Raw genomic sequence first — 17775 nt, forward strand, 5'->3', positions numbered from 1 at the left:
CATTATGGATATTTCGCGTGCCTATACGTTCTTGGGCACTTATCCACGTGTGGTCGAGTCGGGGAAAAAAAACTCAATATTCATTCAGGGGTGAGTAAAATAGAAATTAAGGTCGATTTTTGAGTGAAATTTTTTTTGCAAATACAATACTTCCTTTTTTCTTAAAGGAAGTAAAAAGGGACCATTTAGTGTGCATTGTTTGGTGGATACAGGACAGTGGATTAAAATGCATAACCTGATTCATACTGAAAACAAAAGGAAAATTTCTGAAACTTCTCTCTCTCCAGATTCACCACCGAAAAACTACATTTTAAGCAGCAAGGAAATGACACTATACAGCATGTTCCCCGTTTAACCTGCAAGACATCTCTTTTCGCAACCATTAGTCCTAGATGCATACTTCCAATTGCAAAAATGGTCAATTTTAAGAAACATACTCAATGTACACATATAATTTTAAACCCTTGTTTGCCGCTGTGTTTCCACCCCAAAAGGTGTATTGAGTGTGAAGTGGTGTAAGTCACAAAATACCATTTTCATTTCTCGTTTCAATGGAGATTATTTTACGAAATATATCAGGACCTAGGGTCCATATATGACTAACCGATGGGAAAATAGTGGTCTTGCTGTTTAAACAGGGACTCTGTACATATTCAAGTTGGGCGCATTCAAAACAGTTTCCCTGGTTATGCAGACCACCTCCTCTGGTGCCTGTATAAATCGAAATTTGTCTATTGCTCTAACAATTCAATCAGCTGAGAGTCTCCAATATAATAAAGATGGAAATTAATCTGAATAATGATTAAAATCTGAAAATTGAATGTATTTGCTATTATTGTATTCCCAATCGTATACAGTAAAGTATGCTGCCGTGCTAAGCACATAAGTCGCATCTGCAACAAAGTTTAACATGAGGTATAGCTTTGTAAAGGTTTTAGCTTCCATGTACTCTAGTGCTATTTATTCAGAAATCCTCTGAGGCGATATACGTTACCATGGTTCGAAAATATCAGATATATACCCTATATGTTCAATCTCTTTCAATAGAAACTGCATCCTCAAATCTCTGTTTATTTTCTAAAAAATTATTATTATTATTTATAGATTTAAAATTAATGCTTCTTTCCTTATGTAAATTAAATTTATGTAAATATTTATGTATCTTAAACGATATTTATTGAATTACTGACAAAAGCATCAGCTGCTTCATTCATTTTTTTTATTAGCAATTTGCACAAAATTATATAGTAGAAATAAAAATATACATTTATCAGTGTACAGCCGCAAGACATTTTCCTTTCTTCTGACCAACTTATACTTTTCAATTAAGCATTTTAAATCTATATAAAAAGTTCAACATAACTAATACAGTATTGTGGTAATTAAGAAATGCATTTTTCTTTTTTCAAAAAAATCAGTTTTATTCAAGTTTTTCATGAATACAATTAAAACTAATAATTAGTATGACATCCTCGAGACTTAAGAACATCACAGACACGTTTTGGCATAGAATGTACTAGACTGGCACATATAATTTTATTTCCAACGTCATTATACCATATGTGAAAAACAGACGAAATTAGGTTTTCCATTGTAGTACTGTCAAATTTATGAAGACGTTTTTTAACGATAGGGAGTTTCCAGGCTAACCCAGTACAGTAAGTTTGTTTTTAGAGCAGAAATTAAAAATTTGCTTCAATGTGCGACGTCTTATTGAAGAACATAATCTCCGTTCAGCCAAAGTTTAGGCATGGTTGGAAGCACATTTTGGGTCCATATCGATTCTTAGCCAATGTTCATCATTCCTTCTACGGAACAACTACAGGAACTGTCCCTGAAACGCAGAAACAACCCCAAAACATCTTTTTGGGTGGATACTTGGGTTCCTGATAAATGTGGTGCAGACAAAAAGGTTCTCCTTTGATCCTTCTCGCGAACCTGGACCTCAATCCCTAAACCACAGAAAATAAAACCTTTTCCCAGTCCTCCTCAGTCCATATTTTATATTTCCGTGCCCATTCTAACCTTTTTTTTCTTCATACGAGGCGTAACATACTCTCTACCCACGTTCTAAAACCCTGTATCTCACTGTTGAAGGTGCAAAATCAACAGCAGCTGTCACCATGGACTTGAACAGATCAAAACTAGTTAATCGAGGATTCATAACACTCATTCGATGTAAACTTTTGTCGTTACGAGCCTAAGTTGATCTTTTTCGGTTTATTTTCCAATACGGTTGGTTCCAACATTTCCTGTTGTCTTAAACCGCAGCCTTATCCTCCCGACAATTGATTTGCTCACTCCACATATTTTGCCTATTTCCTCTAACGTTTTAGAAGTGTGTTCTCTAACAGCAATCACTTTAGCACGTGTTTCAGGACTGATATAAATGACTCTAATTACTCCCACAGCAAGCGAGCAACAACCAACACTGCCAACCTCTAGCCACTTGGCGGAAGAATTTATATGCCTGCAACTTACCTGATGCATACAAACAACCACTAGTTTGAAAATAAAAGCCACTTGAACTCTGAGCTGAATTTGAGTGCTTATTCATTCGCTTACGTGTGATAAAGCGAAAAAATAAAATTTCCCAATTAATTGCCACAATACTGTACTTTTACCATTATAAATTAAAAAAAGAATATTATGTTATTGCATTATAGTAATGATATACAAGGGGTCTATAGAAGAACTCTGGGGTTTTGAGGCAAAAAATTTATATAAATGATTGGAAAGGTCATATTTTCAAGTTTTTTTAAAAACAATTTGATGAAGTTCAATATGAGCTCTGTTAGTGGCACGGAGACATCGTAACGGTGTTCCACCTCTTACAGGGCCGGCTCTAGTAGTTTTGCGGCCCCAGGCCATACTGATAAGTGCCATCCCCCCATTGAATAATAATAATAACATAAAATATATTAATAAAATAATAGTGCTTGAAATTAAAGTGAGTTTCTAGTTAAATTTCAAACTGGGTTTTGCATATCCAAGCACTGGTACCCACTTTAAATTATATTTTTTAGCATTAAAGTAGTGCATTTTATGGCACTGAAACATATTAATATTTTTAAAACTTTTTGGACCCTCAATTTGCTGCCTCTAAAATTAAATTGAATTTCTAGTTAAATTCCGAACTATGTCTTGAATATTCAGTAAGTTACCACCCTATAGCCAGGGCTAAGGCAGAAATACGTGAAATACACCGTTAGCTCAGTCATTTCCAACCGAGGACTGCAGTTTCATGCTTATTAGCACTCATCAGCCCGGCATAGGAAAGTGACTGAGCTGGAGATGGAAAACCCTTAAGGAAGCCAAGAGTGCCAAACAAACTGGTAGCTAATATTGTCTTGAATATCCAAGCACTGGTGCACTCTAAATTTTTTTTTTAAAGCATTAACGCTGTGAATCTAATAGCGCTGAAACAGATATTCACACTAAGAAAAAAATGTTTCAACTTTGGAATTTGTTCCCCCTAAAATCTGCCGCCCAAGGAGCCAGGCCTGACCTCTTCGTATGTCCTGTCCAGCATGTCTGGAGGACGGTTGCCACACAACTGATTATTCTTTTCCTGAGATGGCCAACATTAAATTTTCTCTGCATACACTAAATTCTTGATATGCCCCCAGAAGAAAAAGTCCAATTGACGATGTTCAAATGATTTACTGGGTCAAATACGTACAAGGGATCTTTTAGAGACCACTAAGTCCTTTTCTTTGTCATATCTGGGGTGATTTTGTATTTCCTGCATGGCCTTCGAGCAGGCACCCCACTGGTGATGAGTCTTTGCTGGACAAATGATGAGTCCACCTCCACACCATATGCTTCAGACTGTTAGCAAGGTCTTTACTAGTTGCTCTGCTGTTGGCCTTGACCATCTAAAGATGTTTCTTTCCAGTCTTGGAGACCTTTTGCATTTTCTCAACTTCTTTGGGACCACTGGTATGTCTTCTTTGACAGAAACATTGATTCTGCCGACAGTTTTTGGAGAAATAGTAAGTTTTTTCACAAGTTCCTTTTGTGAAAAGGTATTTTGGTGTAACATACACATAACCAATTCTTTCTTGCGTGGTGAGAGATCAGGCAGCCTACCAATTTCACAAAATTCACCAAAACCAATGTTCGAAGGGAAAAACATGAAAACGTACTGTAAAACTGCTCTTTGAAACCACTGTGCAAAACAAAATCACTCATAAACTTGCTATTTTTGTGGTCCTAATGCAAAAACTAAAAAATACTTAACACCACTCACAGCTTTAGAAAAAGCATTGGAAACAGAACCGACCATAATGATGAAGGTTATCAGATAAAACTTGATGCTGCCATAGAGGGGAAACTCAGAGCAAACCGGAAATTTAGCATCGAAATAATCTATATAGTACTTCGACTAATTACTAAAAACATAATTAGGTTTTTAAAAAGGATCTAGAGACTATTTTTAAGCAGGAATATTCGATTTTCCTGTTTTTTGCTCCTTGAGTCTTAATAAATTTCACACCTCTGTACAGCTAATTTGGTACAAATTTTGACTGAAAGTTTAGTTTAATTCATATTTATTTAAAAAGGAATAAAACTTTTCTGAAACCAGGAAAATAAATTAAAAAATCTTGCAACTGCTTAAAATATTATTAAATGATTGAAAGCAGTTTTTCATTCACATTTTTTCTTCCTTTGAAAACTTGGTGGAAGTATATTCTTCCAAACAAAATTTTTCTTCAAATCGGTCCAGTAGTGTTGGAATAATTCGAAAACACACATAAAAAGCCGTAATATGAAATCATAACCTCCTTTTTTGAAGTCGGTTAAAAAGAGTCATGTCTTGGTGTAAATTTCGATTTTTGGCCACATTTCTCTCTCTGCTTTTGAAATATGGATCCAGTTTCTATTTTGTTTTAAAGAGTAACAATCATCGTACGCTTTTGAGGTGTCACATCCATCTTTCTGCACATGAGCTCTCAAAGCCTCTGGCAGAGCCGTGTCCAAGGGGAGGGTTTTAGGGGTTAAACCCCTCCCATTGGAGAAAAAATAAAATAAATAAATGAAGATTTGTTCATATTTGACTTAAAATTAGCTTTAATGTTCAAATTTGTGTACAGAACTTTTTTTCAAAAGCATTCTCTTTGAAGTTGCCCGGTTAACTTACGACACTGTCTTCTCTTAATCAACTAAAATCATATTTTGGAAAAACAGAGATGGAGGAACAGTTGAATGGGCTGTCAATACGTTGTTTAATATTGCTTCTCATAAGGGGTTTTGATCTGGGACGTTTCACAAAAAGCGATAACTGTTGCCGCTCTGTAGATGCATAATAATTGCGTTTGTTAATGTAATTTACATCTGCATCAAAACTCTTCCTATTTAGTTTGCTAAGCATTATCTTACAATATTAAAACCTGAAAACATATGTTATAAAAGAGTTTGTGAAATTTTCTCAGTACTTGTTGCAATATATTGCACTGTAAACAGATAATAGGTTTGAATCTAAACAAGCAGTAAAATGGATAAATACTGAGGTTTTCTTGCCCAACCAGAAATTTCCTTCAGGGAAGTGGGGTTCATAACGATCCTTACATGTACAATACAACCTCATTATGCAAAATCGCACTTTTGGTGCAAGTTTGTCCGATTTTGGAGCAGAAAAGTTCATTTAGCAGTCTTTTGGAGCAGTTTGTCGCAACTGGCACATCCCTGCAAACATGATGAATTTAAGCATTTTTGTACATATTTTGTTGTTTTTTTAGATAAAATGTATCGATCAAACGCTTTGCCCCTCCCCTTCAAAACAAAATATTTTGAAGCGACAGGCCTGAAAAACCCCTCCCTTTATGAAATCCTGGACACGGGTCTGGCTCTGGTGTAAATAAATGTCAGGTAACACAATGGTGTATTTTCCCCCTTTCTTATTTGGGTTTTTGTACACAAAAATTGAGCAGTATATTACTCCTTGTCCATTTGAAAATAATTATTTTTTTGCATCCCCCCCCCCTCCCGGACTCGATTTGTATAACGTGATTCAAAACACAAGTGGTGTTTCAGAACTCTTTCCATAGTTCCTCGTTCTTGACCAGTGGATCGCAAACAGCCCTGTAGTCAACCAATGAGCTGACAGGAATAAAGAAGGGAGTGGCTAGGGCTGCCAGATCCTTCTATACTTCGTTTCACATTAAGTTGGCACTGAAGGGAAAGCTAGGCGAGCCGAATTGCAGCCGTTGTCAAGAAACGAGGTTACTCTGCGTAGGGCGCGTGCCAGTCAGCAGCGCGACTTGCCGAATTTGGCGAGGGAAAAAAAATAATTTAAACTACCAAGAACGAAACAACAAAAAATTTCATATTTTTATCACAAATGCAAGGTTGTGAATGGGATTTCATTTTACAGCGGCGGAGAGTTATCGGTCACAAAGTAATTAACAAATAATTCATGCCAACCATTACTTCGGAATTGGGAAAAGGTGTCATTCTGTCTTTTTATACATATGTATATGAATCAAAGAAGTACCTTTGTGCAGAAAAGTAAAAGAAAATGTAACAGCGTTAAATCGTTAAAAAGAGAACAACAAACACCTGTTTTGAGGTTTCAAGGAGCCCCTTTTTCATCGAAAAAAAAAAAAAAAAGATTGTGCTCACTTTTCTACATTAAAACTGGGTGTTCCTTGAAACCCCGAAACACGTGTCTGCAATTCTCGGCAAATTTGTTGTTTTATTCAACGTTGTTTTATTGTCTAAAATAATATACTTCAACCCTGTATAAGCGTTTTCCTTTTATGCACTCTAGTAAAAATGGTAAAGATCAAAGATTAAATCTCCAGTTTTGATTAAAAAAAATTAAAAAAAGATCGCCCTTTTAAAAAAATTCTATTCAAATAAAAAACTTAGAAACTTCATGGAAACAATTAGCTATTACTGCATTCCGGAGCTTAGAAAAGATATTAATTTTGAATTTTTCAAAAAAAAAAAGGTCGATTTTAAGCTCAACTTATTTATGAAAAAAGTTAAAAATAATAAACGAAAATGCATCGAGGTTTGTGCAAATAGAAAAGTTATGGCACTCAATTTTGCGTGACTGTGAAAGTATATGACTAACCCCGAAACTGAATATATTAAAAATTATTTTACTTACCTTAGCATAGTTAATGCATCCTACTTTATAAGTATACTTTGGGAGTGAGTAAATTTACTTCCTATAAAAAATTAATTTGAGGAGGGGTTCTAAACCTCGAGGGGGTGGGGCGAATTAATTTCGTATTTCGAGAGAGATGTGTATGTTTCAAATTTAAAATGAAAAGTAAAACTTCATGCAGCAGTTCATCGGTGTAAATTTGTAATAGTGTATCTGTACATACATGAGAGCATTTTATTTTTTTTCCTCCATAAACTTTTCAAACGAACCAAAAAAAAAAAAAAAAAGACTTTTGCCGTAGCAAGGATTTGTACACAAGTATTCATTACATTCAAACAAAATTCGGCTTTCTTCCATTTTTTCACAATAATTTTCTTGAAGTTTGGGCTCATTATGTAAGAAGCGAAAGCTATTTAAAACTACCAAGTAAATAAATCTCAAATTCAAAGAAAAAAAAAATCCCGGTGTATTTGTAATTTCAGCATGTAAATAATTGAAAACTAATATTTTCATTTCATTTTTTATTTCTTACTCACGAAAACGGTTTTTAAAAATGTATTCAGTTGCTTGAAAATAACGATGAAAAGCATAAATGAGAAAACAGACCAGGCGGAAATAGGGAAAACGCTTTGACCACAATGTGGAGAGTTCATTCAAGAGTCATAATGACAATCAGATGTTTTTCCTTGGGCGATGCGAAGTGGGGAGAAACGAGTTCTGGGGGGTTTGCCAGTCCACAGGAAGCCCGCCAAGGTTAACCTTGAAAACTCAAGTCTTCGCCAAGACAGAAGTCGAGTTACGGCGCTTTGATTTTCCTTTCGTAATCAAATTCTTACAAATTAAGCATATTTAACACACAACAACTTCAACTATATGTCTCAACCACATACAGTCTCTATTCTTTTCACATCATTTATGAATTTACACCCGTTTAAACCTCCAAATTTACTAGAACTACTTCTCGTCGCGGAGTAGCACATCTCGTACCTTTCCCTTCAGTGCCAACTTAGATTGGAACATACTATAGAGAGCTTGGGAGAACGAGCATTTGGCTTGGCTACCTTCTCAAAGGAATCAGGGTTTGCAGGATTTTTTAAAACAAACTAATGATTTTATTGGAAAAAGTTTTAAGGCAAACCATAGTTTAATATCTTAAAAATCAAGGGTCTATATGTAAGCATATTGAAACCCTTAATATTTGTTAAAGCCGGGCTGACTGTATATCAAAATGGTAGAGAATATGTTACATGTCTGTTGAAATAAAACTTCAAAGAAAACAAACCATTTCAACACTAGAAGAATTTATTCAACACAATACAGAGCCTTATCGTTTTCGGTGCATTTGCAGGGTATTTCGTCGCTTCCAGCAAGCACGACGAGATCCACCAATAGTTTTAGCATACTTGTGACCTTTGCCGAGACCACGAGATTTCCTACCAGCAGAAGTCAATCCTCTCAATTCACGATGTTTATGAACAGCATTGCATATCCAATTGGCTTTGGGGTCGTTACGAATGGCATTGTGAGCTGGGTCTACAAGAATAACTTCGAAAAATTTGTAAGTGGAGTCTTGAGCCACCCAATATGAATTAAGAACACGCAAAGCTTTGCACCTACGACCAACTCGCTCCTAAGTAGAAGAAAGAAATTCGACTCATTAATAAATTTTAGAACTACATATAAAAAAATTAAGAAAGAAACATGTAACAGGCATACTATGTTATATCTTGCACACATATTGAATAAAATATCAATTACAGTTAAAGTAAAGCCACTTAAAGGCCAGTTAAAGTAAAATGTTTGGTAATCGGGTTTTTAAAGAATAAATATAATGAATGGGAAATAAAAAGAAATATATTTTTTGAAAAGAATTTTTCATTTTCTTTCCTAAAAAATATCTGAAATATGTCATAAATGTGGAGGGTCAAATTTCGAAAAATAATAAATGAAATATTAGGCAGTTAAAAAGATTACATTAATTTCATAGTTTCCAAACGAAGCATAAATCCGAAAAGTAATACAGTGAAACTTCTATGAGCGACCACCTCCATTAACAACCACTTATCTGAGGTTCGATTTTTTCCCATATATGACTAATGTTAAAATACCTCTGGGAAAGACCATTGAAACCTCTCACAACGACCGGAAAATTGTGAACCTCAGCATTAACAAATATAGGAATTTTTGTTAGAGAAAACTCAAAAAGAGAATGACAAGAGAAAAGAAATAGAACATTTTGTTTGTACACAGATCAGTTTTTCATGTTAACGAAGATAGAAGGAAACCAGAACAAGGGATTAAAATCTATTCTCCAGTGGGTCCAAACTTGTTCCTTTCTTGCCTTTTTTGTTCGGAACCTCAAAATTTTCACAAAAAGGAGGGCGTTTGTTTTTGAACCAATGTAAAGCTAAGGTAGCACATGCACATCTCGAGGCAAGTCAAGCGGGCGGCTGATTAGAATAGAACTTCTTCAAAAGGTTGTTTCTTGGAATCTCTTGGTTGCTTACAGGAAAGGGGGGGGGGGGGGTAGAACGGAGCATTCCTAGTTCATTACAGTGGACAAAAGCTATTTTTAGCACATTTGAATAGCTCAAGAGTTGGTTTCAGTGAAGTTGCATTCTGCATTTCATCATCATACATCGCAGTTAAAATTCTGAAAAAGCGAGTTATCTCACGCTCGAGAAATGTGTAGAAGTTATCAACTTACACAAGAAAGGAAGATCGGAAAGGAAATTAATGTAAAAAGTATGTCTTATATAAAAAATGAAAAAAAAAAAAAGTTTCTTTATTGAAATACATTCTTATCATAATGTTCTTGATTAATACACCGCAGGAAGAAAAAACAGCTATTGGTTGGTGTTATATTTGCATGTTGGAAAATGACCTCTAAGAGCGACCAACCTCCAATAACGACCACTTTTTTTTAGGAACCGAGTGTGGTTGCTCCAGAGAAGTTTCACTGTACTTCAAAGAGTAGAAAACTGAAAAAAGTTCCATAAATTATGGAAAAATTCTTGCTCCTAGCTCCTTGCCCGTGGCAAGGAGCTCCGTATGCCTGTGTGATAATTTGGGTCTGCATGTACATGCTTACAAACTCGTATGTAGAATCAGTTATAAGGACAATTTAGCAAAGTTCCAAGACATTTTACATGAATGTTGAATGCTATTCTACAATTTAAAACTAAACTTTGGAGGAAGGGAATTGCTAGTTTCTGTACGTTTGAGGAAATTTAGGATTAAAAGAAGCAAAAATTTAAATATTTCTAACAATAGAACTAACTCTTTCAACCAACTTTTTATTTCTTCTTATTCAATAGGATAGTGAGCAAAAATAAAAATATATCGTTTTCTTAGAATATCATACAGTAGAACCTCTGTATATATCAAACTTCTACTACACATCAAAATTTTCTATTTATCAAACTTTCAGAAAATCTCCATGTTCATTTCATAGAAAAGCTTTCTATGTATCAAAAAATTCTATACATCAAAATTATTTTTAGACATAGTGGGACATTTAGTTTGACGATGGTCCATTTGATTCCCAAAATTAAAGTCCTTCGAAAAAGAAAGCTCCGTGATTGTCACTACAAACTTCACAAGTCAATCAGTTGAGGTTAAGAGGTGCAAAAACAAATGGAGAAACTTATGAATTTTAGAACAAACAACAAAGTTGTTTTCAATTTTCTGTTCTGATTCCTTTTTCTCTGATAGTTCTTTATTTCTAAATCTACTATGCTTCAGTGAAAATCTAAAAATTTCAATTCCATCAAAAACTGTTTCTAATGAAATTTGTAGTGGATTCAATAAATACAAACATATTTTAGCGAACTTTTCGTAAAACTGGCTATTTAACTTTTTCTTCTTCTTTTTGATTATAACCTATGCCTGGGTAACTGTTTATCTAAAAATAATAAACAATAAATTTTTCTTATTACTTTTACTAATTAACTTTCATTTAATGTACATATTTCAGAGTAATTAGGATAAAATTAAGCTCACTTCATTTAAAAAGTTTCTTATAGTCAGAACAGCAACCCGTTCTGACTTGCACCTGAAAGTGTACTAGGCCAAATTGGGGGAAAATTTCTTTGGAAGTTTAGCAAGGAATGAATTACGAGAAATAGTTTAAGGCTAAAACAGCCTTTGTGTCAAATTCAAGTTCCCATTTGAATTTAACAGGAAATTTTTCTACGATCTTTCATTGGGAATGCAAAATAATGACCTCAAAGAAATTCTGGTCACATGCATGCAGAACAGGTAAGCTGTATAATAATTGAACTGATCTTGAAGAATGGCACTTTAACTTTTATCCTTTGTTGGGGTAGTTAGTTCTCAAAAGATGGGAACAAAAAAGTTAATTCTGAGCAATTTCTAAAATTTTGAAATATGACATCAATTTTGTTTTTATTGCATATGTACACTTAGAACATCATGTACAAACATAAAAGGACAGCAGGTATTTATAAAAATTAATAAATAGCAAATCTAATGATTGGTCTTAAGGTATTGTTGTCCAGTAGGTAACAGATTTTGGACATCATAATAATGTAAGTTTCAGTTTTCTTAACTTTTTCAATGAAAATTTTACCTATTTTTAAATTCTGCAACGAAAAATAGAGGATTTAAAGTACTTGAATGACTTTTTACATTGGTGTTATCAGGAATTCCACCTCAAGATAAAAGTTAAGGAAGACCTTATTTTTAGAATTTAGCGCAATGGACTTTTGATTGAACTTGCAATACTCCCCGAGCTCTGCATGAGTTACTATAATCACAACTGAATTGATTGGTTAATATTAGAGACGTACTGAGTACTCGGTAACTACTCAGTACTTGGCCAAATTCTGATCAGCTACTCGGCCAATACCGAGTAGTTGCAAAAAATTGAATATTGTCCAAGACAGATACTAAAATTTATAAAAAAAGAGTAAGCATTATATTCTGCAATCATTTACAATTAAAATTTATAAGTCAAATTTAAATTTTGAGAATAATGAAGTTTGTAATGCTTCAATGGAATAAATCTTTATTTTAATGTCCCCAAAGTTAATAAAACTTATTAAAAATTACACAAAAAATGTAAGTATAGAAAATATGGAATTTTTATATTAAAAATGGATTTTTGCTACAAACAAAAATTAGTTATAAAAATTGTAAAAATACCTTTGCTTAATAAATAAAACAACCTTAAAAGTACAGTGCAGGAACTCTGCAGACACGTGTTTTGGCATTACAAGGAATTCCTTTTTCAATGCACAAAATGGGGGCTCGTAGATTTAAAGGCATCCGATAAAAGTCGTATTTTTTTGTTGAATGTCTTTACATTCTTTAGCTCACATGTTATGCACTGAAAAAGACGGTCCTTGTAACGGGGGGGGTGGGGGGGGGGGGACACACGTGTCTGGAGTGTTCCTGCACATTTGTTTTATCTGCTTTTAAAAATATTTTTGTTTGGCAGATTAGAACTATAATTGATTGGTATACAGTGAAACCCCTCCTAACGGACAATTTTTAATTCCCCAGTTCCAATGCAAATAACATTAAACCCCTGTCCTGCGGACACCTCTGTATTGCAGAAAAAAAATTTGTCCTGTTAGTGTCCGCATTAGAGGGATTTTACTGTAATTTGTTTTAATTCCAACTTGATTAATCATACCTTTTATTTATTTATTTTTAATTTAAAAAATTATTTTTTTGTAAAATTTTTGACACAAACAAAATTGTCTATATATAATGCGTAATTAAATTTCAGCAGGAATTTAGTGTTAAAAACTATTATATGGACAAGGAGGTCTATACAACTATTCCAATAAGTTCAAAATTCATCACATGTGTGTCGGTTGTTCTTCATAAAACATAATTGGTACTTGGTAACTCGGCCGAGTAGTAAAAGGCCGAGTACTCGGTACTCGGCGAAAGTGCTACTCGGTACATCTCTAGTTAATATGTATTTAAATAGTGAATAGAGATAGGATCCTTCTTTATATTTATTTATTTTAATCATTAAGGCATAAAAGCATTTTTTATATCAATCTTTGCCTTTTTTTTCTGCATTTTTTGTGGTTCTTTCTCTTTCAGTTTTTTAAGTAATCAGTTCACGAATTTACACAAAGTTGCATCACTTTCCAAGGAATTTGCATTAAAATTCTTGCTATAGTGTGTATCATAAAATTTATTCATTCAGAAAAACATACCTCTGCAACAGATTGATGACTTCTCACTGGTTTTAACTGATTAACACCATGGTTTTTGGGTTTACCATATGTACAACCTTTTGGGACTTGCTTCTTTCGACCGCCACGACGAATTCGAATGCGATACACAACATACCCTAGAATAAAAGCACAAAATTTGAGATGCATTGAATACCCATATTCTGCTGATTACCTGTTTAAAAACTGGCAACAGAAAAATTTGAATATTAAGTCAATTTAAAATATTAATATATTTTGGGAAATTTATTTACATTTGGCATGGTAAATTTATATGCATTAAGAATAATTAGTAAAAATAAATAATTCCAAAAGCAAAAAAATTGATGTAGCAATGTCTAATTTGATATATTTTGCTGCAACCCTGCATAAATGGATAATTATTACTTTTTTTTTATATATATATTGATTGGATACCTGATAACCATGGTAACATGTTATGTCTTTAATAAAGAATCTCGCATTTTCCTTACATGAAAATACAAACCCAAGTTGCTAAAAATATCATTAAAAAATACAATTTATTTGAGAGATTTTCTACCAGGTTAATTGTTTAGTAACTGAGAAATAATTGTAACATCATCAAAACTGAGGATCAAAATTCAAACATCGCCAGGCAGTTTTTTTTCCTTAGTGCAATGGATTAATAAACTTTGATTACAATGGTTAATTTTAATTAGGTTGTTATTAAATGATATTTAATATTTCATATGGTGTCAAACTTCAAAAATTAAAAGTATTGCTGAATTCCAAGTGCTTTTCTTTTTTTAACTGCGCATTTATGTAAAAAATTAGCAGTTTATTTTCAGTCCTAATTATTGACTTTATATATGTTATAATACTTAACACAATAGTTTTTTTTATGGTACTGTGTAAAAATAAAAACAAATGCAATGTGCCTTAAAATTTAAAGTTTTTTCTTACTTGTTCTTTTAAACATTTTTACCAATTATCGAACAGCCGAATATGCAACCGAACAACTGAATGTTTGGTGCATTTCTTTACAGAATTATATGAAAAACACAACTTACACTACTTGAACATATTAAAAGGTATTGTCTCCCTATTTGTACTTATGGGCCACAAATGAATTAGAGCAGCAACTGCACACCTTTTTTCTAATTGCATATGCAACAGGCTGGGTACACATGACAAAACATAGCTAAAGCCACGCTGCTATGAATTGCCTAACTCCCCAACAAAAAATAAATAAAGCCATATTTTAGTAAATTTTTCTATAGTTAGTCATTTTTTAGTGCCCCCTAAGTCAGATTTCATGGGCCTATGGGTAAATCAGGCTCTGCCTGTCAAATATAAAGGAACATTTTTACAATTTATTTATAAACTAGAACAAAAATTTCAAGCTAATAAATCTCACCTTGTTTAGCTCGATAGCCCAATCTTCGAGCTTTATCCGGACGTGTGGGCCTAGGGGCTCTGTGAACTGTATTTAATTGCCTGTAATACCAACATCTTGTTCTGAGAAGAAATTTCATTACATCAGACTGTTTCTTACGCCACAACTCTTGCATGTATTTATAAGCTCCCATTTTTGGAATTTATAAATGGAACCTATAAAAGCATTGATTATTAATAATATGATATACACATCACTATATGTGCACTTAAAAAAAAATTCTTCTCTATCCAAGAGCAGGTTTTAATGTCATACACATTAAGAAAAATTACTGCTTTAGTAGGGTTGTGGGTACTCAGAACAGTGTACTGGAAGAGGCTATTTATGTTTCTAAACCAGATCTTTTTTGAAAAAAAACATTCAGTAATGAATCAATCTTCTGCTTCAAAAGTATATTTGTTTTGCTTACAAATTTGCATATTTTCAAATGCATATAAATTAATAGGTTCAGAAATTCCAGAACACTTGTAATTCCAGACATTGAACGTAGCAGTGGGTCACAAGTCACATGAGTTAGTTTTGCGTGCCGTGTGTTGGGCACTACTGTTTTAGAGCATTAGAATTCCTCTTTTTCTGTATTCTATCGCCTAACTTATAGATCTTTATTTTCTAAAACATTCAACAAATTAAGATAAACTCTGATAAATTTAATAATAAAGTCCTTACGAGTGATGGAATCGAACTTGCATGCAATTGAATTGCTTTTTTTTAGTGGGCGTGGCGAAACTAAGAACGTGAAATTTTGCTACTACAGAATATGAAACATATAAGAAGTGTTAAAAATAACAAAAAAATCAAAATAAGTGATGTCCAGTTAGTAAAATCACATCGCAAAAACTGGCAAGCGGCTGCGACAGAAGTGGATGCAATGAGATTTAAAAATTCAGATTTGATTTTTGAAACGTTCAGTTTTCCACTTTTAATAGCTTTTATGTGCTATACTGTTAAATCACTCAAGATTTCTAATGCTTCTTTAGCTACTGTTCCTTTCTCTTTGTCCAGGACATTTTTCCACGACTTGAAAAAAAATTCCATGACTTTTCCAGGTCTGAAATTCTGTTAATTTTTTTCCATGACTTTCCAGGATTTCCATGACCCGTACGAACCCTGTAAGCAAGAGGGAAGATAGCTTTAAAAGGGTCATAAATCTTCATTGGGGACTAATAAATTGACTAGGGGAACAGCCTAATAGAGTGTTGCTGATCTCATCACATTTGTATGTGTATAGAAAGAACAGATTTCACTTCATGCCAACATTTCTTTTATTCAGATCAAATAGTTTTTCTTTTTTTTTAAATATATGATTTTTAATGTTTTGAAACTAACCTTCAAAAACTTTTTATTTCTACTTTTTTTAATTTTATAAATGCACTTATCATGGGCAATAAACCTCCACATTACAGATAAACATCTTAAAATTTACAGCTGATGTGCTTGTTTTATAAATGCTATTACATGTATTATAATTTATTTAACACTCATTTGATTTATTAACACACTTACATAAACTCGCCATGCTGAAAGAAGAAAAAAATATGCATATATAAATTTGTTACAGGACTGGAAAGTTCAAAGTAGGTCATTTTTATACCAAAATTACCCAGACAGACCCTACTCAAAATTTAAGGGTCTTCAATACCATACATGTTATTTGCAACTTGCTACAACATCAGAAGGTTTATTTTGTAATTATAAAACAATTAATTGTTATTTTAACAGCAAATATTTTTGACAAAATGTTGCAAATACACGACAGCCTAAAATCTGGAGAGTAAGAATATACAATAATGTTTTTTGAAAATTGTATATTCTTACACAATTTGTATTTAGTATTTATTTTTTCTTGTAAAATATATTCCTTGTTATGGATTTTGTAGGAAACTAATGGCCTTCAGATTTCAACTGGAAAATGTCAACTAATAATAGTTTATACAGAATCATTAGCATGCTTTCTTGAGATGTTCTTAAACGACAGACGCCAATTTTGTCTCGATACTTTTTATCAAAAACCAGCGTAGAACGAATTTTCAAGTAAACCGAACACATAAAAGGAAAACAGCCATTGGACTGACAGGCGTTTCTGTTGCATTTATTATTAGTTTTTTGTAGCACAAAACAGGTCAGGAAGGTGTGCATACAAACTTTTGAAAAACTAAAGGCGGAAAAAAACCAATTTGAGCATAATTCAAGGGCAAAGGATTACTATAAGTGACATGATATAACAATTTTTGTATGTACCAAGGTGAAATGGCAGTAATACAAGGATTTCTTCATTTGTATTATTACAAGAGCTAACTTTGATAAGCATTTTGCCTGTAATAATTCAATATAGCACAATTTGCGACTAGCTTAAAATAATTTCAAGACAGCTATTAGTATGTGCTGTGAACAATGGAGTTGTGGAATGAAATGATTTCTAATGAGAGTAACGAGAGGAATATAACAATTGTACTATTACAAGAGCTAACCTACAGTAGTAAGCAATTTGCCTGTAATAAATCAATGTAGCACAATTTGCGACTACCTTAAAACAATTTTAAGATAGCTATTAGTATGTGCTTTGAAGATAAATATATTACACGAGTCTGAATGTTGTATTAATCATTAGGAAAACGACACAGTTCTTATGCATAGATTAAAGGCAATGATAGATAAACTATACTAAATAAACTAAAATAATAAATTACGCTTTTACGATCATACACACTAATGTTATCCCTTCCTCAGTAAACAAAATGTTCAATTTAAGTGAAAACTACAAGCAATTCAAAGCAAAATAGTATACATACTTAATTAATATTAATTGAAAAATTATAAATATAATAAAATTTAAAAGATTTATTTAGATTGAACTATACCGTGATATTGAAATCTATGACAACAACCCCATGAAGCAAATTTTGATGTCTGTAGTTAAAGTCACAGGGAAAGATTTTCATTAGCCACTATTGAAAGCCTTCACATATTGTTCCATGTAATAAGCGAAGAAAATTAATTTTTTGATTTTTTTCTTGAAATTAAAAAGC

General features: G+C 33.0%; 1 protein-coding gene across 1 annotated transcript; it reads right to left on the reverse strand.

Moving 5' to 3' along the window:
* Positions 1–8401: 8401 nt before the first annotated feature.
* Positions 8402–17700, reverse strand: LOC129216923 (60S ribosomal protein L15-like). The gene is made up of 4 exons (XM_054851140.1): positions 17608–17700; positions 14711–14904; positions 13315–13451; positions 8402–8747 (listed from the first exon to the last, which is right to left on the reverse strand). Exons 2-4 carry the CDS (start codon positions 14880–14882, stop codon positions 8442–8444), a joined length of 615 nt encoding a protein of 204 aa, XP_054707115.1. The 5' UTR covers positions 14883–14904; positions 17608–17700; the 3' UTR covers positions 8402–8441.
* Between the last annotated feature and the right edge of the window lie 75 nt (positions 17701–17775).

This window comes from Uloborus diversus, chromosome 2, assembly GCF_026930045.1.
Source record: "Uloborus diversus isolate 005 chromosome 2, Udiv.v.3.1, whole genome shotgun sequence".
Taxonomy (NCBI): Eukaryota; Metazoa; Arthropoda; class Arachnida; order Araneae; family Uloboridae; genus Uloborus; species Uloborus diversus.

Bases quoted from the DNA above. Each gene is read 5' to 3' on its own strand.
- LOC129216923 (XM_054851140.1), bottom strand. From the start codon at position 14,882: ATGGGAGCTTATAAATACATGCAAGAGTTGTGGCGTAAGAAACAGTCT. The intron at 13,452-14,710 runs GTGAGATTTATT...CTTTTATTCTAG, and splicing joins GGGCTATCGAGCTAAACAAG to GGTATGTTGTGTATCGCATT. The intron at 8,748-13,314 runs GTATGTTTTTCT...TCTTCTACTTAG, and splicing joins GTCATCAATCTGTTGCAGAG to GAGCGAGTTGGTCGTAGGTG.